Source organism: Cordyceps militaris (assembly GCF_000225605.1).
Source record: "Cordyceps militaris CM01 unplaced genomic scaffold CCM_S00002, whole genome shotgun sequence".
In the NCBI taxonomy this organism is placed as follows: domain Eukaryota; kingdom Fungi; phylum Ascomycota; class Sordariomycetes; order Hypocreales; family Cordycipitaceae; genus Cordyceps; species Cordyceps militaris.
Window position 1 is genome coordinate 2207038 of NW_006271970.1, and position 27884 is coordinate 2234921.

At 55.4% G+C, this 27884-nt stretch overlaps 8 protein-coding genes across 8 annotated transcripts; 3 read left to right on the plus strand and 5 right to left on the minus strand.

Moving 5' to 3' along the window:
• Positions 1–1464: 1464 nt before the first annotated feature.
• CCM_02615 (uncharacterized protein) lies at positions 1465–3406 on the minus strand (the record flags this gene model as incomplete). Its single annotated transcript, XM_006667767.1, has 4 exons — positions 1465–1541; positions 1626–2363; positions 2424–2594; positions 3142–3406. The coding sequence occupies 4 exons, from the start codon at positions 3404–3406 to the stop codon at positions 1465–1467; spliced, it is 1251 nt and encodes a 416-aa protein (XP_006667830.1).
• A 4238-nt stretch (positions 3407–7644) lies between these two features.
• CCM_02616 (phosphoglycerate mutase family protein) lies at positions 7645–8908 on the minus strand (the record flags this gene model as incomplete). The annotated part of the gene is made up of 4 exons (XM_006667768.1): positions 7645–7720; positions 7929–7995; positions 8138–8807; positions 8873–8908. 4 exons carry the CDS (start codon positions 8906–8908, stop codon positions 7645–7647), a joined length of 849 nt encoding a protein of 282 aa, XP_006667831.1.
• An 888-nt stretch (positions 8909–9796) lies between these two features.
• On the minus strand, positions 9797–11791 carry CCM_02617 (F-box domain protein; the record flags this gene model as incomplete). The annotated part of the gene is made up of 1 exon (XM_006667769.1): positions 9797–11791. The coding sequence occupies one exon, from the start codon at positions 11789–11791 to the stop codon at positions 9797–9799; it is 1995 nt and encodes a 664-aa protein (XP_006667832.1).
• Positions 11792–14666: 2875 nt separating this feature from the next.
• Positions 14667–16377, plus strand: CCM_02618 (amidase, putative; the record flags this gene model as incomplete). The annotated part of the gene is made up of 6 exons (XM_006667770.1): positions 14667–14921; positions 14975–15196; positions 15226–15597; positions 15660–15667; positions 15754–15959; positions 16031–16377. The coding sequence occupies 6 exons, from the start codon at positions 14667–14669 to the stop codon at positions 16375–16377; spliced, it is 1410 nt and encodes a 469-aa protein (XP_006667833.1).
• A 324-nt stretch (positions 16378–16701) lies between these two features.
• On the plus strand, positions 16702–21469 carry CCM_02619 (serine/threonine protein kinase; the record flags this gene model as incomplete). The annotated part of the gene is made up of 4 exons (XM_006667771.1): positions 16702–16755; positions 17078–17422; positions 17548–21136; positions 21195–21469. 4 exons carry the CDS (start codon positions 16702–16704, stop codon positions 21467–21469), a joined length of 4263 nt encoding a protein of 1420 aa, XP_006667834.1.
• A 358-nt stretch (positions 21470–21827) lies between these two features.
• Positions 21828–25158, minus strand: CCM_02620 (WD repeat protein, putative; the record flags this gene model as incomplete). Its single annotated transcript, XM_006667772.1, has 3 exons — positions 21828–23197; positions 23254–23346; positions 23400–25158. 3 exons carry the CDS (start codon positions 25156–25158, stop codon positions 21828–21830), a joined length of 3222 nt encoding a protein of 1073 aa, XP_006667835.1.
• A 530-nt stretch (positions 25159–25688) lies between these two features.
• On the plus strand, positions 25689–26631 carry CCM_02621 (uncharacterized protein; the record flags this gene model as incomplete). The annotated part of the gene is made up of 2 exons (XM_006667773.1): positions 25689–25962; positions 26021–26631. The coding sequence occupies 2 exons, from the start codon at positions 25689–25691 to the stop codon at positions 26629–26631; spliced, it is 885 nt and encodes a 294-aa protein (XP_006667836.1).
• A 325-nt stretch (positions 26632–26956) lies between these two features.
• On the minus strand, positions 26957–27872 carry CCM_02622 (TipA protein; the record flags this gene model as incomplete). The annotated part of the gene is made up of 2 exons (XM_006667774.1): positions 26957–27082; positions 27147–27872. The coding sequence occupies 2 exons, from the start codon at positions 27870–27872 to the stop codon at positions 26957–26959; spliced, it is 852 nt and encodes a 283-aa protein (XP_006667837.1).
• Between the last annotated feature and the right edge of the window lie 12 nt (positions 27873–27884).

Consider the following 27884-nt stretch of genomic DNA (forward strand, 5'->3'; position numbering starts at 1 on the left):
GGTCCCCATCCAGCGAGTGCCGAATAAAGTAAAGTTCACCCATGCGCCACATCCCTCCCCCGGGATCAGACAGGTACCAAGTTACTTATTGCCTGAGTCACTTCTCGTTTACAGGAGAACTGCCATCCACCCTGGGGAGTGTGTTGCAGTGTGTGCCCAGCGGCCCGGGCCCGGGTGGCCCTCCTACTGGTAGCCACACGGATGTTATCTCTTGTCACGCAGGGCCTGCGCTAAAATTATACATGCATGCACAATCCCAGTCCAATCCCAGTCCAAGGTTTAATACACGACTAAAAAAAATCATCAACCACGTCCATCGCTCATGCCGTGATTCGTCCACCAGGGACCACAGAACACGCGATGCAGGATGCAGATGCACGCACACATCGCATTGACGACTAGTGCCTGTCTAATTGTCTCTCTCTCTCTCGTTTCCCCTGCTTGTCGGCTTCGTAGAGAATTCCCGAACCAACCCGCCACAACACAGCCCACTGCTGCGCACGTCGGACATGGAGCACCGACAAGATGGCGTCAAGGGAGCCCTACACGCCTTCTGCAGCCAACGAGCCCGACACTTTGCTGGCTGCAATCGATTCGGCCCGTTTCGTCTCGATGCTATAATGTAAGCCACCAAAAAAATGCCACAGCAAACTTAGCAAGCTTGTATTTCCGCACCGTCGCTCTCAAGGTGTAGGTGCAAGTATTATTCGCAGTCGAGGGAGAGCCTCAACCAGCCAGCATCCATTCAACAGGGACAGACAGACCCATGACCCACACTCTAACAGTGCCAAGTAGGCCAAATTACTAACTACCTTGCTACTTGCTACCTAGGTAGTAGGACTTTCCAGAGTAATTAGGGCAACAACGTTAGAAACCACCAGGTGGAAAACGTGTACAAGGAATATATGCTCTTCTTGTATTCAATTCAACTATTAGTTTATGTATCTGTATATATATATCTCGAGTTTGTCAAGGACAGAAACAAATCTCAAGCTGCTTGCATCATCCAACATTAATCCGTCCAGATGCTTTCGTATCGTGCGTCATACCGCCCTTCCAAATTGACTTTTCTTCTCCAAACCAGAGGACAGCGCCAACCTCGAAAAAAATATTCAACAAGAAGAAGAGGAAACAAAAACAAAGGATCAAACAACCTGGCCAATAATACAGCTCCCAGTGAGGGAGAGATCGCCCCGTCGTCGCTCTGGGGTCGGTCCACTCACTCCCTCCCTCCCTCCCTCGACCAAGCCAGATCCCTGTAGTGCGCCCAAGACAAACCAAGACGAAAGCTAGCAGGGCTCTTGAACAAAGGAAAAGAAACAGGAAATAAAAAGAACGAGGATGAAAAAAGAAAGAAAAAGAAAAAGAAAAAGAGGAAACAAGTCGACAGTAATGTACATGTCACAGGATAATAGTACATGGGGCTCGTAAGAAAGTGGCGTGACTGCTGCAACGGCATCCCGTTTACAGCTTGAGTCGACGCTGCTCCTTTCTCTTGCGACGCTCCCGGCGTTCGCGGTATTGTACGATGCGCTTGGCAGCTGTTCAAAAGTCGCCAGTTAGCATATGCCGTTCTCTCGTATCCATGTGCCAGTATGCAGCATCCACGGCCAGTGCAGACTTACCCCAGTCGCGGGATTTGCGCTTGACTTCCGGATCCACCCAACTGTAGTTGATGGCCCGCTCAGGGTACCGTTGAGCCAGACCCAGCGGCTCCATCGGTCGGTCCTGGCTGTCACGCTCCCGGCACTTGATACTGATGTGCTTGGGCTCCAAATCTTCATCATTCTCGAAAATCAGCCAGCCATCCTTGTCCCACAGCGGGATCCGCTGGTTCATTCGGTAATACCACGCCTGGAGGCCCTGCACCGTCCGCTCCGGTGTTCTTCCAAACATGGCCGCAAAGTCCTGCTTGATGCGCTGCCACTTGAGCTTCTTGTCGTGCCATGCGTAGATGATAAAGTCGCCCTCCTCCGTCGAGTACTTTTGGTTAATGTGTCTGTTTTCCCCGTCCGGAGGCGGGCTGGGGTAGCCCGAGTGCCCGTGCATGAAAGAGTCCGAGTGGCTGTACGGAGAGTACGCGTCTTGGGGCGAGTACGCCTGAGGAGAGTACACAGGCGACGAAGAGTAGGCGTGGATAGATGGTAGAACCGGAGGAGCGGCTGCCTGGCAGGCAGCCTTGGGGTGAGGTGAGGTAGCACGAGTCCATGAAGGGGCTTGACCACCGTGGGCTCTCGCGAGAGCCTCTACACCCTGGTCAAATTCATCGAGGCTAGGTAGGCGAATATTGGCAACGCAACGAGTCCCAGGAATGGAAAGTCTAGGAACAGGCGAACAATCCGTCTTGACAGAGAGCGATGATCCTGAGTACACGTTAGTAAACCACCACCATTTACAGTCGCAGTCCACCTCAGCCGACATACTCTCAAGCTTGATTATAGGACTTCCAGAGACAGACTCAGGCGGCGTGTTGGGCTGGACAACGGATCGATAGAGGGGAGAGGGAAGCGCCTCTTCATAGAACCTCCTTGGCGTCGAGTTGTCGATTTGAGTGTTGATGCGAAATTTGCCGATCGAGTAGAGCGGGCTGCACTCTGAGTGTTGCTTCATCAGAGTAGTCATTGTTGACGACGGCTGGAGACCTTCTCCGTGTTGACTGGGCAAAGGGCGTATGGAGATTTGTGCGGAGAATATTGGTTGTCGGCAAGATCCAGACGCAGCGATGCGTACGTAGTTGGGCCGTTGTGGCACTCGTCGAGGCAAGATGGGGCTAATGAGCGTGAGAGGGAGGAATAGTATATTGGCAGTTATGAACGAGGGATGTTGAGCCAGAGGGCTTAAAAGGAAATAAGACCAAAGGGCTTTTAAAGAAGGAGCGGATATGGTTGTGGAGGAAAGAATAGCACGGGAGAGAATGGGTCCAAGATGGAGAGGGAGGTCGACGTGTTTTGTACTCAGCAGTCCAGGATACGGGGGGTTCAGAGGTTGTCGAGGACCCCTGGTGATGCTCAACGTCTGGGTATAATTTTTCTTTCTTTCTTTTATTTCTTTATTTTTTTTGCTTATGCATGGTGGTTTCTTCTGCCGGCGCCGTCCAGACCAGACGAGCAGCGTACCTGAATCACTGTTGATGAAAAAGACCGGGACAAGGCAGGATAAATTGAATGTCTTGGATACGACGAGGGGTCTGTGTGTCACCCTTGCTCCAGTCTGAACAAGAGACCAAGCCAAAGCCAACCAAGCGGCGCAAGCCAACCCAGGCAACAGGCGGCCAGGCTTCCCAGGGCAAAGGAAAACCCGGCCCAGCCAGCCCAAAGCAGCCCCTCTGGGACGAGAGCCTGATGGTTGCCGAGGCGGAGTCGCGGCGGGCTGGGTGGGCGAGATGGTGGGCAAGATGGTGGGCCATTGTGCAGAATCGACATAGTGTATCCAGTACAGACAGAGTACGAATGAATTCGTACCTTGCGCGCCGTCCATCGGCGGGCCAGGGTGTGCCGCAGCAGCTGCAGTTGGCGCGGCACACCTTGCTCACCAGCCGGACTCGTCAGTCTCCTCTTGCTCTCCCTGGGCCAGGCTGTGTGTCTGCCGTTGTTGCTTTTTTGTTTCCGCGCAGAGATGCAGGTCCATGATGATGGACGCGAGGGTGTGTGATATGGCGCGCCGTGTGGCGCCCTTTTTCTCCTGCATCGCACGACGTGGTTAGCTTGGCTTGGTGACTGGCACACCATCGTCATCATCATCACAACAAGCCAAACCAGTCTTGCTGCCTTTGCAAACACCAGTTACAATCCATGAACCTCTGGGGCATTGTCTTGGGGGGGGGTTATTCAGTCATCCAAGACACGGGCCCTTTCGTCGCCTCTGCAGCACGCTTGGAGGCCGCGGGAGCTCTCCACCTAGCCGACTCTAGTAATTATCAGGTAGCTGGCCGGGTGGTGGAGACGACACTGCAGGGCGAACAATGGCTGACCTGCTGCATCAAAACCAAAGACACCAGTTTTGAGGCACTGTTCAAATCGCGTCTCCAAAGTCCGGTGCACGTCTTCACAATGCGATCCCGGTCCATTGCTCGAGGCGAATCGCGGATGCAAGACTGGTCAAGGTTCCCCTCCCGGGATGGTGGCCCGGCATAATCTACATGCCACCATGCTGCCGACGCTCACGGCTCTTGCAGTTCGTGATAAATATGATACCAAGCTATCGGTACTGTGGATTACCGACTGCGTTAGCTTGCCGGTCACTACCAGGGCGCTCACTCCGGTTGCCTAGATGCTCGCCTGTTGCCGTGTCCCAGCCCGATTCGTCTGCCAAGGACAACTGCCACAGTCCCGACGCAATAACACTGAGGATATAGTAATGAGGAGAAATCTTTGCATCCTAACATCGGTGCTCCGCTCTCGGGCGTGTATAATCTATCGTATTATGCGACCAGTTGCCGTCGAAACAATCTGCCGTCGACAGCATGACCTTGGCGCCCAGGTAGGTAGGTACCTGTGCAACGCACGTCACATCACAGCCAGGGCCAAAGCACTCGCACAACGCAATCATTCAATGTCGGCAGGCGAAAGTAGTGGACCGCGGAGTCAAGCCATTATCGTTGATGCCTTGCTGCTATTGTTGATCAAGAGCGATCGGCGCGAGGGATCCTATTGTGCGAGGGGGTGATCTATCACAACACCTAATAGATGCTATTCTAAGTCACGAGCGGCAAAGGGGAAAAGGGCAGTCTGACACGTAACAGCGCCAGGCGACTTGGTAGGCCGAACGGCTCCGCTGGGCGTAACTTGGCTCTGCCTGATTTTCTTTTTCTCCGGAGCTAGGTGTCACAGCTAGTGAGTGTCCTATTTGTCTGAAGTGCCACACAGTCGGGGGCGAAAGGATACACCAAACGATGACGAAGACTAGGGCGAGAGATGGACGAGACGAGAGAATTCGATCAAACACCATCGGTCATTGGCAGAAATCGAGTTCTATCAAGAGCCACTGAGTCAGCATAATCACGCCGTTTCGTTCGCGAGAAGCCTGTGACGAAAGCAAAACATGCCGCTGTCAACACAGGACAAAGGCGTTTTGAGTGCGACGTGGGAACAGCAGCACTACCACCGCCAATTTCTTTTCCATCTCTGTTGGCCATTTCTTTTTCCCGCTGGGGCTCTCATTGACGTTGCACCGCGTTCGTTGGGGGGAAGGGGGGGGGCTCATGGAGCCAAAAAACTGTGATTGCTTTTGCAGCAATTCCATGAGGGCATCAAGGCGGGGAAAAGTCGTACCTGAGGCGGCGTCTTCGCACGGCGAAAAAGGAAATATTTTAGTGGCGCTAGCCTGCATCAGGCCTAGTGCCTGACGGTTCGCTTACGCCAGTTGGAGCCCCCGTTTGCCGCGGGTCGAGGAGCTATGACCATGCCTGCCAGCTCCCCAACTCCCGCCCCCGCCGCCCCGAACTGGCCGGCTGGCAGCCCTGCCAGGGCGATTTTTAGACGGAACCTCGACGACAAGACAAACGGTTCCTCTGGTCCTCCACCACCACCACCATCGCAAACCAGCTGGTGCATCCCGCATTTTCTTTTGCAACACCATACCATTACTTCATCCCCTTTGCTCCTCCTCGATGCCAGTGGCGCCCCTTTCAATGGTTACATGTTTTCTTTTTCCCACTGCCTCCTGTCCGAGTGTTCGTGTTTCAGCTGCACAACAGCCCTTTCCTCCCCCGGCCGCTTCTTGCGTCGAACGTATATCAAACGCCTACTACGCCCCAAAATCATCATCATCCAGGCACCGTTAATCGTCACACGGCTACCGCCGCATCAGGACACGTTGTTGCTTTTTTTTGGCTCTCGTTGGGCAGACTTGCTTTTGCTGCTGTCGTCCCTGAGCTTGGCTAATTATAATCCCATCTTCACAGTCTGCGGGGCGTCTGTGTGTGTGCATAAAATCTCCGTGTAACTGATACGGCGCATGGAGCTACTGCGGCTGCTTATTACTGAGCGCCAGGCTAATGCCGTGGAAATTGTCCTCTTTTCTTTTCCTTTACGCTTCCTCGTCGTGGTGCTACTGCAAGGGCCGAGGCCGCACACACACAAAGTCTGTGTCTCCAGCTGAGAAACTTCGTCTACAAGGACAACGTTTTATGGTGGCGTATTCTTGATTTGCCCCATGCAGATGCGGTCATCTCGATTAATATCCTTCATGCACGCCAGTGGTGGTCTCTTTGTTGCAAACTGATGGCTTCATGCAGCCACGCAAATCACTATCCGTCGAGTGCTAATCAATCGGCTTCTACAGATTAAAGCCCTATATCTGCCTCGTTATATCTGCCACTATGCAAAGTTGTGGTGACGTGTGCGGCGATACCCTCGCCAGGTGCAGTCAAGTACTCGAGCGAATCAGTCTCAACAACCCCGCCTATACGACGCACGTGGGTACCCGGACCTAGAAGTCTTGTGAAAGTGCCAGTAGCATTATTTGATCGCTCGTTACTAGCCCAAGCTCACTGAGCTACGTCGACGTACCTCACCGCATCGCAAATCAAGTCACGAGTTACCTGTTTTGATTCAGTAGTGACGCTATCAAGGTACAGAGGTCCCCTCGTCCCCTCTTCGTTTCCCACATATTCACCCGATCTCTACAGATACCTGATTCCTACAGGAAGTATTCAAGAACCTGGGGTGGCCAATCTCGTTTGCGACGCAAGGGAGCCATTGTCCACCACATATCGCAAGTGGCACAGCCTAGCCCGCCCTCTCCACCGGACACACAAAGCAAGTCATGAAGTGGCTTTTGCCACCACAGGATTATCAGCGTTAGTCGATTATCCACCCGATTCCACAGCGTCCGGTGGCCAAATTTGGTGGTGTTGTCGTGGAACTATTTGCTCCAGCTTCCAATTGCGGCTGCGTGAGGCGTGTGCCACGGTAGCTCTTCTTGGCACATGGCTTCCTGCAGCAACAGATAGGCTCTCCTGCAGCTCTCGCGATGAACAAATATGGCTTTGTCAGCTACACAAATTCATCATTGCCTCAACCGCGACCTCAGTTGATGTTGACAGCTTAGCCGAGTCTCTGGCTTGGCATTGTCTTTGCCACCGAGAGACTATGAAGTGATTGTCGACTCGGCAAATGAGAGACATCTCTTGCGTGAATATTTGTCGAATGATAACACTTCGCATGGACACGAGTTTGTGGGAGCAGGCCTGATGGCAAGCCTGTTTCCGGAAGTGACTTGAACTGTTTTTTATCCCTTGCACAGGTCTCATCTCCGGATAGGACTCACTCCAAAAAAGGGCGGGAGCCTCTGCTGGTCCCGGATCACATGCCCTGGCAAGATCCCCCCTGGGGACTCGAGTCACAGTCCATTAGCTCCGCAAGCAACGGATTTGTTTTCCCTGAGATGCGGAGAGTTTCCGGTCTTGTCTATCAAGGTTTTGTCCGGTAGTTCTGCGTCTCGACAAGGTGTTTGTATTCCGCACTTTGTCATGTGAACGGGATTTGCCGCCAACCTCAGACATTGTCTAGACACTACCAGGCTCGCGTGAGCAATGGCCGAGGCGCCCGCAGCAGATGATCTGACAGTCTCGGAAGCTTCCTTGCATTGTGTGGCTCTCACGGTAGACCCCAGCGAATCGTTGGTTCATGCAAATATATTTTCCTACAGCTTGGAGTCGATGGTATCGTCCCGAGACATGGATCCCGTGTCCGGGAATGATTCATCACCGGAAAACTTCCTAGACAAATGCGACTACTGTCAGCGGTGTGCATCTCTGCATGATATCGGAAACAGGGTTCATCGACAGAGAGGCAAGAGGTGTGATCGCTTCGGGCGGGTAAAGTTATCTCGTCGCAACAAGACAACACCAACCGTGCCGGTCGGACAGAGTGGTTGCGCCCTGCACAAGGATATAAAACAAGGTGGATGAAGAAAGAGTAACATACCATCCGCGCTCTTCTCCCCCGGTCAAGAAGCTACAGTCGCTATTCTTTTCGCATGTCCAATTACCCACTACAACTCGGTGGTCAGCATTGCTCTCATCGCCCGCCACCTTTCCGCGTAGTCTCTGGGTGGGTTATATGTCTTGCGGGTATACTGCCGGGAAAACCGGAAGTAGGCAGTAAAAAGGGAAAAGTTGTGCTCCAAGACTCACCTGTATCCGACTCGCCATCAGACTGTCCCTTGGCTTCTCCCCGCGCATACACGCTCAATCCGCAGGTGAACGCCTTGAAGTCTTCTGTGTCCATCTCGTCGGGGTACTGGCCGGTGAGCACCCTCCCCAGGACAATAATCGTCGCGGCGTGCGAGCAAACGACCACGCTCCGGCGCCCCTCATCATCACACCTCTTGATGAGCGCGCGCATGGCCGCACGCACCCGCTCCACCAGCTGCCCGTACGTCTCCCCGCGCACCCGCGGCCGCACCGGGGACGTGAAGTCCACGTCATAGGCCGGAAACAGGCCGTGCAGCTCCTCGGCCTCGGCCGGCTGCGGGTGCGTAAACGGCGCGGCGCCAAACCACTCGCACACGCCGTGCTCGCCGCGGATGCGCACCGCCGTGTCCGCAGCGCGGGGCGACAGGGTGCCCGCCGCCGCCGCCGCTGCCTGCCGCCGCACAAACGGTTCAATGGTCTGCAGGCAGCGGTAGTACGGGCTCGAGTATACGACCTCGACGGCGGGCGTCAGCGTCGCCAGGTGCGCCGCCAGCTCCTCGGCCTGCGCGAGGCCGTGCGACGTCAGCGGCGGGTCGGCCGCGATGCCCGTCGGCGAGGGAATGTGGGAGTGGTAGTTGCCCTTGTTATCCACCGTCCACGACGTGCGGAACTGGGGCGGGAGTCGGGTCGTATGAGTAACTGTAATTCGATGTGTGGTAAGGGTCATAAACTCACCCCATGGCGAACGATGTAAATCTTTTCCAGCGACATTGTTGTTTCGGGTAGATGTAATACGCAATGCCGCAAATACCCAAGCCGTGTGTAGGTTCGATCTTCTGGCAAGCGCTCGGAGCTGAGCAGTGGTGGTTGGGCGGAATGATGAGATGAGTTGGGATTCCCGAGGCCAGACCGCCCAGCCGAGGGTCGTCGCGGATGGCCCCACTAAGCCGTCATCACCGAAAACGTGGGCGGGCGGGCATTCCAACAGCGCAGGCGGGCAGCTGACGCAGATTTCGGAGAAATTTTAGCATTCCGATGATACTGGAGGGGAAAGATGGGCTGGAATGGAGGTGCGGGCTTACAATACGAATTAATTACCCAAGAGCCGGGGCCCGTATTACAGTTGTGAGGGTACAAGCTCGCTCCGGTGAAAGTTCTCATGTCATGTATACACAGCATGTCCATACAACAGGTGGTAGAGTTGGTGACATTTTGATCAATTTTCCAGGCTCCAAAAGGGTTTCCCATTTAAAAGGATGACAAAATGTCCACATAAGTGTAAAGAGGGAACGTATTAAAAAACGCCGGGTCATCCCATCCAATTCTACCGAATTCCCAAAAAAAACAAGACTAACCTTCCCAAGAACAATCTTGCCCAGCGGCAGAGGAGGGGGTTGCAAGAATGACCCCAAGGATCAAATGTCAAAAACAGGAGCCCGTTCTGTGTCCTAGCGTCGTCGTGTACCGGTATGCCCATCCATGCGAGACAAAAAAAAGAGAGTGAGAGAAAAGACTCCAAAGGAAGGAATACCCAACAATGCAATGCCGTGTTGCTTATACTATTCCAGAAACAAGTAAAAACATGCTAATAAAGTGATGCTATGCGCATATGTGTAAAGGGGTAGGGGAGGAAGAACAAGTTAGAGGAAGAGAAGAGTGTTACATGACGCTGCAGGATCCCATAGTGCGGGCTCGTCGTCTCCCGATGACGCCATCCTCTTCATCGAGATGCAGCGCCTGCGTTTCGCGCGCCCGCCGTCTGCGCCGCCGGTGTCCAGCACCAGCAGCGCCGGCCTCCTCGGTAGCCTGCATGTAGTCTGCCCACTTGCGCTCCAGACGGGCGGCGGCGGCAAAGTCGCCGCTCAAGACGCGTTTTTGGTGCTCGTCGACGGTCATCTGGAAGCCGTAGAAGCACTTGAGGGATATCATCTCGCCCGGGTAGGTGACGCCGACCGACTTGGCCTTGACCTGGGCGTTGCGGAAGAGCACCTCGCGCACGCCGGCCCACGTCACGTGGTGGCAGTCGTAGACGACGAGGGACAGCGTGACAGCCGGTGCCACGGCCTGCGTGGAGCGCTTCGCGCGTTTGGCGACCGCGGCCGCCGCCTCGGCGAGGACGAGGTCGCTAATGCGGGTGTTGTCGAGGTCGCAGCTGCGGAGCTGGGCGCACGTCTGCATGACGGGCAGGACGCCCGTGTCACCAATATTTGCGCAGTAGCTGAGGGAGAGGTGCTGGAGAGAGCCTGCGCAGGGCGCCTTGACGAGGTGCTCGGAGAGGAGAGAGTTGGTGAGCTCACCGAGATCTTCGAGTTCGAGGTGTGTGAGACGAGGCGTAGAGGCGAGGATCGGTTCCAGGGCAGCGTCTGTTAGGGTCTTGCAGCCCGACAGTTGCAGGCCTTCTAGCTCAGGAGTGGCATAGCCAATGGCTTTGACGCCAGCGGGGGTGATCTGCGTGCATCGACTGAGATCTAAATGGCGCAGCTTTCGTGGCGGGACAATGGGACGATCGGTGAGTATATCGATTTCGGGGTCCGCACCGTGCATCATGATTTTCAGTGCTTCATCGGTGAGGTCCACGCAGCCACTCAAGACCAGTCGCTCGAGGGTATTGGTCGTGAATATGGATTCCGCCGTCTCCAAGCTGTCAAATCCCTTGACCTCACCGGCACGTAGGTCTCTTAGATGCTTGCATGAGTCTACCACTAGTTTAATGCCCCTAGCATCAACCTTTTGGCACCAAGAGACATTGAGGCTCTCGAGCTGGGGACAAGATTCCGCCACGATTCGACAGGCAGAATTGGACACGGCATAGAGGCCAGTCAGGTTGAGATGGACCAGCTTGTCATTGGATCGGAGTAGGCTGTGCAATGTCGTCTTTTGAAAGTTGCGGCAGCCTTCGAGTGTAGCGTTGATGAGATTCCTGCAGGCCTTGACGATGGCTTCGGTGCGACGGTAGTGCTCTACCTGAACACAGCCGCGAAGGTTGAGATCTTTGATAAATGGCCCGGCGGCAACAATAATTCGGGCCAGCGAATCGGCAGGGATATTCTGGTAGAACTCGGAAGCATTGAACGAGGTCCAGAGCTGGCCATCAAAGCAAACCTTGTAAAAGGTCTTACTAACGCGTGAGACACGGACCAGCTCCTTGGGCTCGAGGTGGGCGAAAATAGCAATCCGCAGTTCCTGGGGCATCTTGTCCCAGAATGGAAATGGCGGCTTTGAGACAACTTTGGATTGGGCGCGTAGGTCGGCGGGGAGGTGGGCGGTCGAGGGTGCGGACGGGGGGATAACTCGGACGGTCCTAACGCCGGGCTGCTCCTCGACGCAGTCGTGAAAGGGAAACTCGGAGTCTGGCGTGTCGGATCGAACGAGAGGCGAGGGCTGGGGCGTCCCGTAGCGAAGCGGCGACTGAGGGGGCACGCCGGCGAGGCTGACACAGGACAGCGAAGTACGGCTCCCGCCATGGTAAGGGCTGCTGGCGGAGCGGCCGCGTCGGAGGCTGGTGAGGGACGGCGATGAGGAGATGCGCTGGAGTCCTCGCAGGAGTCGCTGGCGGCCTTTGATCTTGGGGGAGGGTGCCTCGGGCGCGGCGGCGGCGACGTCGGCCAGAGGCGGAAACGGCTCGCCACCGGGCGTCTCTTGCATCTCCGCCATGGCTAGAGGGCGAGTAGGCTGTCGAGGCGCCAAAGAGAGTATGTGGTTGGATTCGCGAGAGGGGATCGATTCTTCTTGGACGTCTGTAGTGAGTTCGTTTTGTGACGCGTCGGGGGTCGGGAAGGTGTATCACAGGTCAACGGTCGGGAATAGAATTATAATATGCGCCTCTGTAAGTGGTGGTGTGGGTGCAGCTGGTGCAGTCGGTTGGAGGGGCAGGATGCTCAGCCGGGGACCGGAATGCCCGGTACAGGAGTCTGGCAGCGGAGAGTGATTGTTCAAATCATTTCTGGAAGGGGTGTTTGCTGGTGCGAGGCGGAGGGAGAGAAACGCCGGGTATTGAAAGGAGGAGAGTTGGGAAACAAAAATGTTGAGAGGGGAATGGGTGCGGTATGAGGGGAAATGGGTTGATGATTTAGTAGGTAGGCACATGGAATGGAATGGAGGGGAGCAAACAGAGGCCAGTGGCAGGCAGGTGGGGAAGTTGGGAGGAGGCCAAAGGCTCGGTTTACCTGTATGAGGTAGGTACTACACCCACTGTAAGTTACGCTAGGTCCCGTCTCACAGCAGAGGCCCCAGTAAAAAAGGACCCTGAATTGAGAGACTGGCCTGGATGGCTGCCAAAAATGTTTGGGGTGCCGCCACCTGTGGATCTGCTGCCCACCTAAAAGTGCGGGGCAGTCAAAGGCTTCCGTTAGTGCAGTTTGCTCCGGCTCACCTTATCTACAGCGCCTCGGCCGCCAACATGTATTAGTGCAGCACTGGGCACAGGGCACATCTCCGGTCAGCGGACTCGCTGCACCACACACTATCCCGCCATCTCCCAGGGCACATGTCCTTTTGGAATGTGACCCTACAACACATGCCCGTCCGGTGACAATCTGCGTGAATCGATATATCATTAGGCTGGTATTCCTGGTTTCGCAGCCCTTTTTATTCTATTCTTCTATTCTTCTATACTGATTTACTTGCTGCATCTCACTCCTCATGTTTGACAAAGATACCTCTCAGCGCCCCGCGATCACGGTACCACACACCAACAGCCCCCCCTCCACACCATCGATGCCTCGGGCGCCGGTGGTTAAACCGCCTCTGGTTCCTTCAATCCTCCAATACATCAAGAGGCTCCATTCTCGCCACCTTTTGTCTTTGCTTATTCGCTCCCAGCCCTCTACCACTTCGTCCCCCCAAAGCCTCGTCCCACTCGTCACTCCATTAATAGTACGTACGTATAGTCTGCTGCTTTGCTGACAACCCACCAACACCTGCATGTCACTGGCCACGCCACGTGGAAATGCCTCACATACTGATTCCCATTGTTTTATGTATCCTTGTCAGTGCTGCCGAGTCAGGGATCTATCGGGTACATCTCAGACACTCAACTCTCAAAAGAACAAACTGGTCTAAGTTGCCTTGCTCAGTCTTTGTATTCCTACCAAGTTTCTCGTCCGGCTTCTCGTCTCAGGCATTAGTACCTTTCTAGGGCCTCCAGCAACCTTGTCGGCCGTGAACCCCCGCGAGCCTTGTTCCCAACAGCCAAGAGACGCAGTCTGTATCCGTATTCAAACCAACAAAATCCGGGGCGCAAGTAAGCTCACTCCCCGCCGGCCTTCTAGCGGCAGAGAGGGGAACCCTGCGAAACTCGCCGTGTGCTCCCGTAGACCCTGGTCAGCTGCCAGGATATCAATCACAACACCTCCTTCAAGCCGCGGCTGTCCCGCAACGAGCACAAGACCAAGATGCACATTTGCGAGACGCATAGAGACAATAATAGCACACAGAAAGGTGCTCAGTCAACCACCAACACGTGCTTCAATCGTAACGAGTCCAGCCCACCCGACCGTTTGGTGGCGCACCTCCTCCTCGTAACACAGTTCGGTCCGGCCGCACAGCCCGCCTGACTCGTCTCTAGTCTCTAGACTCTAGCCCAGCCTTCCAACCATGTACGAGTCTCCAATGTGCTCATTATTATCACGGGCATGACACCTGTCTCATAAAACGGGATGTAAACATGGCTTGCATGCTAGCGCCAACTGTGGCCTACAAGGATGCGGCCTCACCAGGACGGGACGATTTGCCAACTTCGCCAGTTCAACCAAATTGTTGGTTTGAAAAAATCCCTCACAACAGCGTAGAAAACTCCAAGTCTAGGTTTATCTTGAAACATCCTCTGTTCATGTTTTGTTCTTCTGAAGACCTACCATCCTGGTGTCAGTCTTGCCTTTTCTTCTCCGCACTAGTGGTTAACCTCCAGTCATGAGCCACGTCGTCGCAGTGGTAGCAACACCTGCCTTCTTGTTGATGAGCCCTACACGTGTGCATCCATCTCGACCATCTTACAATCCCTCGCAAGATCAATGCTACGTCGGTGCAGATCGAGCCGCACCTCCTTCGGGAAGTAGTTGAAACTAAAAAGACAGTGCAGGGTAGGGCGTATGTTTGGCTGCGATCCCTCGCCGCTTGGCAACTGCCGAAGACTATGCCACAATAGGCGGAACATCAATCTGCAGCCCTGTATTTACTCGCATGTCAACTAAGAAGAGGAACGACACATTGCATAACAGAACAGAAAACACGCGACAGTGTGAGCTATGAGCATCGCATCTGCCTAGTAAACGATGCTAGCTCGTAACACGCAACAAGAGCAAAATAAACCATGACAAATGGCTCCATCGACGATTCCGTAGTCGTATCCTCTACCATTAATCATGGTGCCTAGAGTCTAGTGTCCGGCATTGTCAGTCCAAATGAGGATAGAGCCGGCCGATTCAATTCTGTTGCCTGGATTATTCTGCTTTCTATATCAACGGCGTAGTTGAGCCTCATCTTTGATAGAAATGGATTTTCTTCTATAAAAAAGATTGAGTATATAAAAATGTCCGAATTTATTTTCAACCCTCAGACCACCAACTCCGTGGAGCTCACGCTACTGCTCGCCCAAGGCCAAATCACCAGCGTCCAAATTGTACAGACATATCTCACCCACATTGAGCAGCACAACCCCAGCCTCAACGCGCTCATCTCGCAGCCGCCACGCGAAAATGTCCTTCGAGAGGCTGCCAAGCTAGACCAGGAGCGCCAAAATGGGAAACTTCGAGGTCCCTTGCACGGCATCCCCATTATTCTCAAGGTGACTCTACCGGCCTGCACCAGTGGGTAGGCGCAGACTAACGCCTAGAATAGGACTGCTTCACGACGGCTTCAAGCCTGGGCATGAGCACGACATGCGGGTCCCTGGCTCTTGTCGGGGCCAGGGCGCCGAAGAACTCGGCGATTGTGCAAAAGATAATTGATGGCGGCTTGATCATCCTGGCCAAGGCCAACATGACTGAGTTTTGCGGCATGAAGATGACTTACATGATGCCGGGTTGGTCCGCGCACGGTGGCCAGACTCTCTCACCTTATGTCCCAGCTAATCGATTGTCCCTTCGCAGGCCCCCGGCGGCTCGTCCACCGGCTCCGCCGTCTCCCTCGCATCGGGCTTCGCGCCGCTGGCCATGGGCACCGAGACCATTGGCTCCATCATCACGCCGACGAGCCGCAACGCCCTGTACGGGTTGAAGCCGACGGTCAGCGCGCAGGACACGACGGGCATGTTCACCATGACAGAGTTTTACGACAGCCCTGGGCCCATGGCCAAGTCGGCGGCCGACATCCGGGCGCTGGCCGGGCTTTTGCTAGACAGGGACTTTGATGCGCCCGATATGGGATCATGGAAGGGCTTGTCGGTCGGTATTGTCGACCCGCGCCTTTGGACTCTGGACGAGTCCATGTGCCGGCAACATGATGGTACCGCGGAGAATATGGTAATAAGCCATGTGTGAGTTGTACTGTGCAATTGAAAGGAAGCGCTAACGGCAGGTTCAAGGTCGAGGAGTATGAGAACATGGTAGAAACGTTGCGCAGAAGCGGATGTTCTCTGCAGTATCCTCTTGCGTTACCGGATCTTACTGGGTTCCCAGATACCATCTCCCTTGCCCGGAAGTGCCATGGGCGACACATGAATATGTTGAGCACCTGCAGCTTGCTGATGCCAGAGGGACAGACTGGGAATTCAACAACATTTGCCTTCCGAAATTTCTCACGACGTTTGACGATTTTCCAATCCGCAGCGTCAAAGACATTGTCCAGTTCAACCTGGCCAACAAGGAACGAGCCATGCCGGAGCGTGAGTGACCAGTCCTCGCCGATTCCATGTCACGGGTCTTTGTTTTTGGGCAGCACACTGACACTTGCCAGCATACACGGAGCAAAACGACCTTATAAAGGCCATGAACAGCAATGAGCCGGCCGCGGCCGTAGACGCGCTCAAGGCGACGCTCCGCGCCAAGGCCCGGGGCGTCCTCGACACGGCGTTTGACGAGGCCGGGGTGAAGGTCCTGGTGGGCACGTGCGACTCGGCGTTTTGCGTGCACGCGGCAGCGGCAGGCTACCCGGTGTGCGCGGTGCCGCTGGCGACGCTGCGGTACAATGGGCGGCCGTTTGGGCTGTGCGCGGTTGGGCGGGCGGATGGGGAGGAGGCGCTGTTGCGGTTCATGGCGGCGTACGAGGCGGCGATGCCGGCGAGGGCGGTGCCGGAGCTGTGATGGGTGGATGTCCTGTGGGTAGGTAGTTATGCATACATATCAATTGGGGGGCTCTCATGAGTTTAAAAACCTGGAGAATATGCTGACAAAAAAGACCAGGCATGACGTACAGGCCGAGATGAAGGGCTGCTGATGACTATTCGGTGCCAAGCAACGTATACCCGGTTGAAACATGGCTGTAACGTCAGGCTGGCAGAACAAATGCAAGGAGAGTTACCATGTCGGCTCAGAACATGCCGTTGTCACATAGATTTTCAGACTTGGACAGATTGAAATCGCAAACCGTCTCATGGTGATGGAAAGATGCTCCAATCAGCCGGTGCCATGGTCGCATGCGCTCCCCACAGTGAAGCGTTGCGGACCAAGCAATTGGCAGCGGTGCCGGACCGACCTCGCGCAGGTCTAAGTTAGGTACCTAGGTAGTTTAGCAGTGTTGGGCGCTGTTGTTGGGGGAGCTCCAGGCTGCTGGGGCGCCAACAGTCCACTAAGAGGCTGCTAAAAGATGTTGCTGTCAGCAAGCGTGTACCTAGAGGCAGGTAATTTGTTAGTACTGCTGCAGCTGTAGCCTTCCCCGCCTCACTTTGCCCTGATGGCTTGCTTGGCTGCCCCTCCCTTGTACTGACTCTCTTGATGGACTGACAACTCCCTTCATCAACCACGCAGCGTCACCAACACTCTCTGTCCCGCATCGCCGCCACAGCCGCCCTCGCGACACTTCCAATTCAATCCCATCACCAGCATCATCTTCGGCACCATCCTCACCGCGTCTAGTGCTCGCTCGCCCAACAGCTCATCCCCCGCTCCAAACCAGTGGCACCAGGGCGGCCCTGGCGGGCGACTCTCTCTCTCTCTTCGTCTCCCTCTCTCCGCGCGCCGCAGCCTCGACCTCGTCCAAACCCAGCCTCGTCCGCCAGACATATACACCATCTCTCTTACACCCCCCCCCCTCCGTCGTGTCCATGACCGTTGGCTCGCGTTCGTGAAAACCGTCTCGTCGTTGCAACTCGCCATCTCGCTTCCCCAATCCCCCGGGACAAGCCACCATGCATGGTAACCGTACGCGCGCCAGAGGAAAAACAGCATCACAGCCAAAAAAATCGTAGCCCACACACATACAAACCCACCCTCTTTGCTGCACAAGCTCCCCTCCCTGCCCTGCCTTCGTCATAGCTTCAACCACTCACGCGCTCGCCTCCCCGGGCCCAGACAATGATTGCTGACTCTTCCCTTGCAGGCGCCAACAGCAGCAACAATGACGATGGCGAGAGAGGCCGTGGCAAGCTTTTGACGCCCCTCTCGCTGCCCAAGAACCGCAGCACCAGCAACCTCGCCCTCTCAGCTGACCCCGACCGCGCCCGCTTTCGCATGTCTTTTGAGGGCTCGTCATCTGCCGCCGCCGCCGACCATGACTTGATGACCAGGTCAGTTAGCTTTCTTTTTTTTTATTGCCTTGCTATGTCTGATCGTGTCCCCATCCCGTCTTGGCTCCCTTCTTCTCCCTCTCCTTCTCCCTCTTCTTTCGCTTTCCCACCGTGCTTGCTTGAATTCAATACCGGCCTCACAGCCGCAGCAACCGCCGCCGCAAGACGCGTGGAACACGACCATCATGTCGTGTCACCCAGCATCATGCCTCTGCTAACATTCTTCTTAAATTGGTGCAGACCGTCACCCGTTACCGACCACGAACATGGCCTCGGTCTCTCGGGCCTGCGCCGTATACGGCAGCATCCGCCCTCGCGCAATCCCACCATGCCAAACTCCAACGCTTCCTCTCGTAGCCCGTCCGTCGTAACTCTCTCCCGCTCGACCTCGATGAGTGCCACTCTTGTCGCCCCCGCGCCGCTCTCCTCCTTCTCCCCCGCGCCTGCCTCTCCCAGCTTCTCCGAAGATCTCTCTCGCTTCCCGACCGAGTCGCTGCATTCCTTCTCCTTTGCCCACCAGTCCGAAGACTTTCTCCATAACCGTCAAAATGTCGTCAAACGCTCTCTCGAGTTTATCAAAGACCGCCTCGGCATGCCTCTCAGCGCCAACCAGGCTGGTTTGGCCAGCGCCCACGCCAGGCTCTCCGGTGATTTGGAGGCCCAGACTATGCTGGAAATGCTCGCCAAGGCCCAGATCATCGGAGCCAGCAACCTGCCCAACCCAGATGCCTCGTCTGCCATCCCTCCGCTTACCGGGCCCCCGGATCTGTCTGGTGAGAACATCTTTGAAAAGCAGTTCAGCCCCCACATGCTCAGCGAAGAGCCTGCCACCATCCACGAAGAACCCGAGGACCTCACCGCATCACCCACCTCTACACGTCGCCCGCCTCCAAACAAGGACGGCCAGGATGATTCCGCAAAGTCGAGTAGAACGCCCACGGACGAGAGCAAGACGACGGCTACCACGTCACCGCCCGCCTCGCGACCAACGAGTTTGAAACGCACCATGACAGATACCCTCTCCGTAGCCCTCAAGGACAAGCTCATGGATACTATGGCCCAACCTTTCATGGCCCAGCCATTCATGGCCGGCCCGACATTGCATCAAGAGGCAACTCTTTCTCCCATCCTCCCACAACCAACCTTGCCCTCCCAAAAAATTTCAGGGGCTCTAAACCCCGCCGTCCATGGACATACCAACAGATGGGTTCCCGCTGCCCAAGCTATTTTCACCACCGAAGCCAAACCTCCTTGGACCATCCTCGCCGCAAACGACCTCGCTTGCCTAGTATTTGGTGTCACCAAAGCTGAAGTTCGCAAGATGGGTATTTTAGAGGTTGTGCAGGAAGAGAGACGTGCGTGGCTTGAACGAAAGCTGCTTAGCAAAGACGATGACGATGATATGCAAGATGCCGCCGCCGACATGACACCTGCCAACTCAGCCGCAACAGTCCTTCTCGGTGGACGCTCTGGAATTACGGCCCAATTATTGAACAAGCCTAATTCGAGGTCGCAAACTCCCCAGCCTCCGCGGAGAGCTCAAACCGTCCATAGCGGCGACATTGAACCACCCAAGGCCCGTGGCACCGATGCGCATCGCACTACAGGTTCTCGAGGTGTTTTGCTTTGCGGCGATGTTGTTCCTATCCAGAAGCGCAATGGACTGACCGGCTCTGCCAGTTTGTGGGTTAAGGAAAAACGCATTGGCTTGATCTGGGTCCTTGAGGAGATCCATGAGGACGTTGCCAATATCGAACTTGACGAAGATGGCGTCGTCAAAACTGTGGTTGGCGCTACCGAGACTATCTGGGGCTTTAAGGTTGTCAAGCAAGGCATCGACATTGCTAACCTTGTCCCGCGAATTCCGCGCCAAGGGTTCGACCCGTCCCAGGGCGAGATTGACTTTGCGCAGACGCGAAAGACACGCTATTTTACGTGTCCCAACTATCGAAGCGTCAATATTCCCTGCGCTGTCGAACAAGTACAGGGCAAACTCGAGCTAAGAGTTTCCACTTTCCCACACATGGCGGGTATCATTGTTGTTGACCCCGCGACTTTTACTATTCGCAGCTCCAACTCCGCGTTTAGTGGTGCGCTCTTTGGTTTCGAAAAACCTGCAGGCACATCTATAAATGCCTTGATTCCTGGCTTTGACAAGATTGTCGAGACCTTGACCGAAGAGGACGGCCTACAGTTGCTTGATGGAATGGTAATACCAGAACATCGCTTCCGAAGAGCCGCTGCCTTTACCGCCATCAAAGAACACAGGCCCAACGCTGCTGCATCCTTTTTGCAACCCAACGGACTTGCTGCAAAGCATCGCGACGGCTCCAATCTCAACATTGACGTTCAAATGCGCGTTGTGGAGAGTGAGAAACAAATCGACATTTCGCAACTGAGCACAGAAGAGGCTGTTGACGACGATCAAACCGACGTTTCCTCGACACACCCACAGACTGAAATCGTTTTCGCTCTCTGGATCACTTATTCTAGACACCTTCACGCAGTCCCCAACGTATTAGACCCAACCAAGCGTATACCTTCTGGGCCACCCACGCCTCTGCATCAGCCCTCGCCTGGCCAGACACCTGTCCACTCGCCTTTGGTTTTATCTGACACTGAAGCTGATGAACCGACACGACCTTCCGCCTCGCCCTCCACCATGAACCTCTCCGGCATGTCGAAGATTAAGGATGTTGCACTCAATGCCGCAGCAAGGCTCACAGGCAAGACTCTATCATCTCCCAAGGCAGCCCCCGCGCAGCCAATCTTGACGGCAGCAGAAGAGGAGCCTAGTAAGCTGACCATAAACGACTATACCATCTTGGAAGAGATGGGCCAAGGAGCCTACGGTCAAGTAAAGCTCGCGAGGAACAAGAAAACTGGTAAAAAGATGGTGCTCAAGTATGTTACAAAGCGACGCATTCTCGTCGACACCTGGACGCGCGATCGAAAGCTCGGCACTGTTCCACTCGAGATTCACGTCCTCGACTACCTGCGGAAACCCGAATTTCAGCACCCCAACATTGTCGAGATGGAAAATTTCTTTGAGGACGACGTCAACTACTACATTGCAATGAAGCCTCACGGACTGCCAGGTATGGATCTATTTGACTACATCGAGTTGCGTTCCAATATGGACGAAGCCGAGTGCCGCCGCATCTTTGTACAAGTAGCCCAAGCTATTCACTTCCTGCATACCAAGGCCCTGGTTGTGCACCGCGATATCAAGGACGAGAATATCATTCTTGACGGCGAATGCAACATCAAGCTCATCGATTTTGGCAGCGCCGCCTACATTAAGAGCGGACCCTTTGATGTCTTTGTAGGCACTATTGGTATGTTTTGCGACTATTTCCATCCTCGCGCCACGCTTCTAGTTGCTGACAAGCTTAGATTATGCTGCCCCCGAGGTCTTGGCCGGAAAGCCCTATGGCGGTAAACCGCAAGACGTATGGGCGCTGGGCATTCTCCTGTACACCATCATCTACAAGGAGAATCCCTTTTACAGCATTGACGAGATTATGGACCACGACCTGCGCGTGCCGTTCACCATGAGCCCCGAGAGCATCGACCTCATCCGCTGCATGCTCAACCGCGACGTGTCCCAGCGCAGCGATATTACGCAGGTGGTGGAGCATCCCTGGTGCAAGAGTGCTGCATCGAATTGATCATGACGAATTTAGAAAAGTTTCAAATATGCATGGGGCGCTTTTTAGACGAGCAAAGAGACTCGAACAAGATACAAGACAACCGAATTATCCTACTACACGATACCCTCCATCCATCCATCATTATACCACATTAGCCATCAGTCAAATTCACATTTTTTATGCTTGCATGATGCTCTTAACGTGTTTTCTTACCACTGCTAAATGACAAATTGGCGTTGCAGTGCAGTGATGACTGAGATTTTGCCATGTATAGTATTACTTTAGGGGTATATAGTGATCTACATGTTGCCATCTCGCTACTCCCACCAAACTCCGCCAGTCTAATGCAAAACACACACAAAGACATGCGCTCCCTCTAATGGTAGTTGAGCTCCGGATTCGCCCGAAAGTTGCACTTGCAGCGGCACTCGGGCACGGGACACTCGACATGCCGCGCAAACCACTGCCGCGCGTGGTCCAAGTGCAGGACATGCTCGCAGCGCATGCAAAACGTCGGGAACCGGCCGGCCATGCGGGTCTCGTCGCGCTCCTCGGGACGGTCCGAGCGCGGCACGCCAACCACCTCGAGACAGACGACGCACCGCGGGAGGTGCCGCCCGCAGTTGGGACAGCTGACGCCGGCGCTGATGCTCGTGGCGAGCAGCGGGTTGCGCGACTCCATACTGCTGGAGGGCGGAGGCGGCGGCGGTGGTGGTGGCGGTGCGGCGGCGGTGGTGCTGCCGCTGCTGGTGCGTTGGTGATGGTGGTGGTGGTGGTGGTTGGCGAGGGACGTTTCGGCGTCGCAGTAGATGCAGCGGAGGGCGACCTGCCGCGACGGCGGTTTGAGGAGGGGATTGGCGCCGTCGCGCTTGGATCGCTTGGTGGACTCGACCTCGAACTTGGTGCGCTGGAAGAAGAAGCGGTGGCGCTGGAGCAGCGCGCGGTACGCGTTGCGCCAGGCGCGGCAGCGAAAGTCATCAATGTACCGGGGGTAGCAGAGCGAGAGCACGAGCGTGGCCGTCTGGTAGTCGTGGAACTTTTCGACGTACGTGGCCAGGACGTCGACGAGGCGGTCCGAGATGCCGGTGAGGACGACGGCTTCGACGTCGCCTTCGGTGACGGCGCGGAGCACCTGCGCGTCGAGCCAGCGCGTGAGCGCGTCGTCGTGGAAGTTGCGCACGGCGACGTAGGCGCGGTCGGCGAGGGGCAGGGAGCGCTGGTCGGCCACGAGCGACCAGTCGCCGGTGGCGATGAGGGTGGAAATGGCGCGCAGGTAGGGGTCTGTTTTGGAGGCGACGGCGTCGTCAAAGTCGAGCTTCTCGGCGGCGAGCGGCTGCTTGGTGTTGTTGTTGCCGCCGCGGTCCATGAGTTGCAGCGCGAGGGAGACGAAGAGGAGCTCGGGGTGCGCGGCGGACGCGCGCTTGAGCACGGCGACGGCGTGCCGCACGTCCCCGTGGAAGAGCGACCGGCACGCCGTCATGGTATGAACAGCGGCGGGGTAGTCGGGCGACGGGTCCTCATCGTCGTCGTTGCCGTGCTCGGGGTCTTGGTGGTGGTTGTTCGACTCGGGGTCGCCCCAGCCGCAAATCTCAAGGCACAGCTGTCGCGTGTGTGGTCGCTTGGTGAAGACGGTGTCGAAGCGCGGGAACCGACGCTTCTTGCAGTACGGCCCGATGAAGCGCTCCCACTGTAGAGCGTCGGGCAGCGTCGTGGTCCCGGGGCTGACTCGCGTGGTCGGGTTGCGTCCTGATTTCTGTGTTGGTTGGGGGTTGGTGGTTGGGTGGTGTGGTGGGCATGCTTACCTAGGTCATTGGTCCAGATGGCGTGGACGCCGAGATAGCTGAGATCAGTGCCGGACAGCACCAGACTGCTGTCGTATGCTGCCAGTTCGGCGTCTATCGGGTTTGTTAGCAGGGTGCTGTGAGTGCTGGCATGAACTGGAGCTTACCGGCGATCCAGTCCCAGACGTAGCGCTTCCAGGGATCGTCGGACACGATTTGTCGATTGACCGTGGGATCAAAGAGGTACTTTTCCTTGGCGCGGAACAGCATGGCGTGATCGACGGCGCTCTGCGCCTGGGTGGGCAGGCCGCTTGTCTTGACCGTTGCCGCGAGCAGCGCCTCGTGAAACTCTCTGCACGATTCGACGCTGTTGGTGGCCAGGGACAGCTCATTCGGCACGCGGGACCGACCCGCTGTTGATGGGTTTTTGGCCTCCAGGTCTTTGATAAGGTGGCGCACGGAGCGCAGCTTGCCGGCAATCGTCTTGGCCGCGTAGAAGGATTCGGGCAGCGGCGTCGTAATCTCATTGACGCGCTCCACCACCGCGCAGCTGGTCTCCTGCTTCTTGAGCGCTGCTTCGATGCCCTCCTTGACGGCAATCTTATCGGGACCAAAAATGGGAACATGGTGCAGCGCCTGGTCTACGAGCGTGGCGGCGAGAACTTCCATGCCTTGCTTGGGGTCGAATTGCATGATGTCTTGGTAGGCGTGGCCGGATTCTAGACCGCGATGTGGTGATTTCCATGGAATGAGCTTGTATGCGTGGTCTGTCGACGCGGACGGCTTCTCCAAAATGTCAAACTTGCCGCTTGTTCGTAGAACTAATAGTCTAGGATTGAGATCTGGCGAGCTTAGTGTGACCCAGTCGAAAGACACAATACGGTCATTTTTTCTCGAGTTGTATCGATACGACAGATCAAGCTCGTGTGATTTCTCCACGTGGAGTAGTTCTGGCCCCTGCTCTGCCGTGATGCTAGATGATGGCGAGTCCTTCCTCGTATCGAGAACGCGAAGTTCGCCTGTGCGTGAGAGGATGGCTAATAGACCTCGTTGATTGCGACAATACCGGAGTGATCGAATCATAGAATGTCGCTCGTCCACAATTGATGGATCATGATCAGTCTCAATTGCTGAGTCGAGACGCAAAGCAGCTCCCCACGGCATATCATCTTCTTCCACAGTCTGCACATATGATGTTGACGCCACAGCGCGATTGCTTGCTCGCCGATCCCATATCATGACGCCAGGATGATCCAAGCTGGAAGACGCAAAGTAGTTTTGATCGGCGTAGTCGATGGCAATATTATTGTTGCATCTCGTGTGAAAGGTAACAGCCGGGTTCGGGTCACGCAGGTCGTGTATTCTGACACCATGCGACTTGATACCCGCGACAAGCGTATGCGGGCTGTCTTCAAAGAACTTGAGACTGGAAACGGAAACGCTGGGTTCCAAGTGCGCAACGCTGTCGACATGGTCGTGGGCGTCAGTCGGGAAACCGCGCATGGGAGGGTCTATCGATGACAGGCGCGAGATATCCCAGACGTGCAAGCTCTGGTCCATGCGCACACGGTCTAGGCCTACGGCTAACAGACCGGTAGTGTTGAAAGCGACGGCGTGGCAGTTTCGTGCCATCTTCAAGCCCAGCTCCACAAAGGCGTTGGAGCCATCGTCGACTCGCAAAAGATTCACAACGCCTCCACCGGTACCAATCGCAATCAGTCCAGGGTCGCAAGGCGACCAGTCATACGTCGTTAGCGGGGGAAAGTCGTCGTGCCGAACGCGCCTGACGTAGTCGAATTTGCCGTTGCGCGCAAAGCCATTCGCCTCGTAAATCTGGATATAGCGGTGTTGGAGGTTGACCTGTACAAAGCTGTCGAGCTGCGGATTAGCAGTCCACTTTATGAGACCCGGCTCTGGACGGTCCATTTTGGAATCGATTTATGCCCGTCGCGGAGTCGCAAGTGAGGTTGTTTGCATTGGACAAAGGGCAGTCGATATTTGTCGTGAAAGGGGTAGAGAATCGTGTCGAATATTGTCCGTATGACCGAGGATAGGGTCTCTATGTCAATGGCCAAAAACCAAGGCCATTGATGCTGCGTGGCGGCTGTCGCATTGTCCAGTGGCAGAGGTGTGAGGTGCAAGTTGATGCGACAAGGGTGCCATGCACCAGCTCGCCCGACAGCTGGGGAGCTTCAGGCGCTTCAAGCCAACTTCCCCACACCACGGGCCTAAGCTCGGTGCTCCACGTGATGGGACCCATCCGGATCTTTATCAGCTTATCACCCAAGAAATATTTCCAGCCTGCCGAAAAGTTCCAAATTACTTCTAGACGCCGTTTGCGAGGAAGACTGACTAGACGAAATATTGAATCAAATTCTCAACCGAGTCTCGACGGCGCCACATATTGGGCTCAATTCTCTATAGCCGCCATATCAAAGGAGCAACACTCACGAACCATGGACGAGAACCGTCGGAACCGGGGCACAGCTGGCAATGCTCACCAAAAGTACAGCGCGGGCAGGCACAAGGCCAAGCAAGGTTCGGCAGAATGGGCAAAGAAGAGGACGAGAAGCATTCAGCGCATGATTTCCCGCAACAACGATATCCCCGCCAATCTGCGCAATGACATGCAGCGCGAGCTAGTCGCCCACGAGAACACCATTGCCGATAAGAGCTTTCAACGGCGAAGAAGCGCCATGATCTCAAAATACCACATGGTCAGGTTCTTTGGTACGTCGCGAGTGAACTGTGTGCGTGGTCATCAGCTCCCTCTAACAATGACACCCAGAGCGCAAAAAAGCTGCTCGTCTAGTCAAACAGTTGAAGCGCAAACTTGAAGCGGCGACAGACGACGAAGAGCGCAACCAACTCCAGGCCGACCTGCACATTGCCGAAGTCGACGAGGCATATACAATGCACCACCCCCACGCCGAAATTTACATTAGCTTGTACGGCAATGCCAAGAAGGAGGGCGGCGACGACGACGACGGCGCGGAAACGGAGAAGACCCCAGCCGCAAAGGCGGCTCTGGCCGCGGAGCGCCCACCAATGTGGAAGGTGGTTGAGCAGACCATGGAAGAAGGTGCGGACGCGTTGAGACAGCTTCGAGAACGACGATCAGCGACCGGCAACGAGGATGCGGGCGCAAGCTATCCTCGATCGCGTGACGCCAAGCCCGCGCCTCGAAAGGAAAGAATGGCCACTGTCATTGCCAAGCAGAAGCACGCGAAAAATACAGACAAGGCGACGAGCGATGGCAAGACGGCTTCTGCAGCAGTCAGTGAGCAACAGAACAGCGTCAAGACGAGCGGGCTGAATCGTCGGGAGCGTCGCCGTCTCCAGCGCGAGGCCATGGCCTCTACTGACCAGGAGGAGGAGGGTGGTTTCTTTGAGATTTAACTGTTTCATTTCGGGTCACTTGCATATTTTTTTTTGTCATTAGCGAATGCATTATGTAGTGCCTAATGGAGGCGGTGCATGGAAGTAACCTCAACAAGGAGACGAGGAAAATATTTTGATCAATTCAATATTGACCATTAACGAGTAAACAGAACGCTTGATATATCAGCGACGTGCGATCTTTTGTCTGTGTAGACAGTGTGTCTCTGTGTACATGAATGCGCCAAACGCCACCGGATGCAGAATTGATTCTTGTAGAGCAGCTGCTCTGGGATCTATTTTTTCTATTCTTTGAGAGAGAAAAGCATAGGATGAATCAATGAAATTAAGCACTCTTCAAGGTCACAGATTCGTTCCTGTGCTCAACAATGTTTAGGAACGGGTCAAGAATGTTGGGATCCCGTAGACCAATGGTTATATCGTCAGGTAGGCGGCCAGAACGATAAAGGGCCTGCTCATGTTAGCGCCAGCCTACTCACCAACGCCGGATGGACCCCATTTCGCACTGTACTTACCCCTTTAACTTGATCGAAGCTCGCTTCCTTGGCTGTGTATTCTCGGATGACTTGCTCGGTATCAAAATCGACGTAAACGCGCGTGTCGCGGATGCGCACAATGACGTTGTCCAAGCGCATGAATAGACGGCACAGAAGCAGCATGCGTTTCTCATGGACCCTCAGCTTGGCGCTGTAGACAGAGATGCCATTGTCGTCTAACTCGCTCTCGTACAGCACGACCTCGTCAAAGAACAGGATCGGATCACGCCGCTTCAGCAGCTCGATGGGAATCACATCCGTGCTCTCCTTGAGCTGCACCCCCCCGGGCGTCGTCTCCGTGCCCGCATACTCGGTCGAGTAGCTCCAGTCGTACGGCTTGACGACCTCTTTGATCTTTTGCGTGGTGCCCTCGCGGGTGCTCTCCCAGTCGCGCGCGTACGCGACCTTGAGCATGTGCCGGTCCGTCTTGTCCACGGCGTCGAGCGCGTCGGGCGTCGCGAAGCAGATGGACCAGCCCGACGGCGCGTGCGTGATACTCACGAGGTTGTCGCCGAAGATCATCTCGGGCATGGGGATGCCGATCCGCTCCGTCATGGCGTCAATGGCGCCCGACTTGGAAATGGGCAGCTTCCGTGTGGCGATGTGGAAATTTTGCTGCACATGCGTTGTCGTCGCCGAGGACAGCGACGCCGTCGTCGGAAAAGGCTCGTTGGGCGAGGTGATGTGATTCATGGGGAAAGGCATGGCTGCGGACGT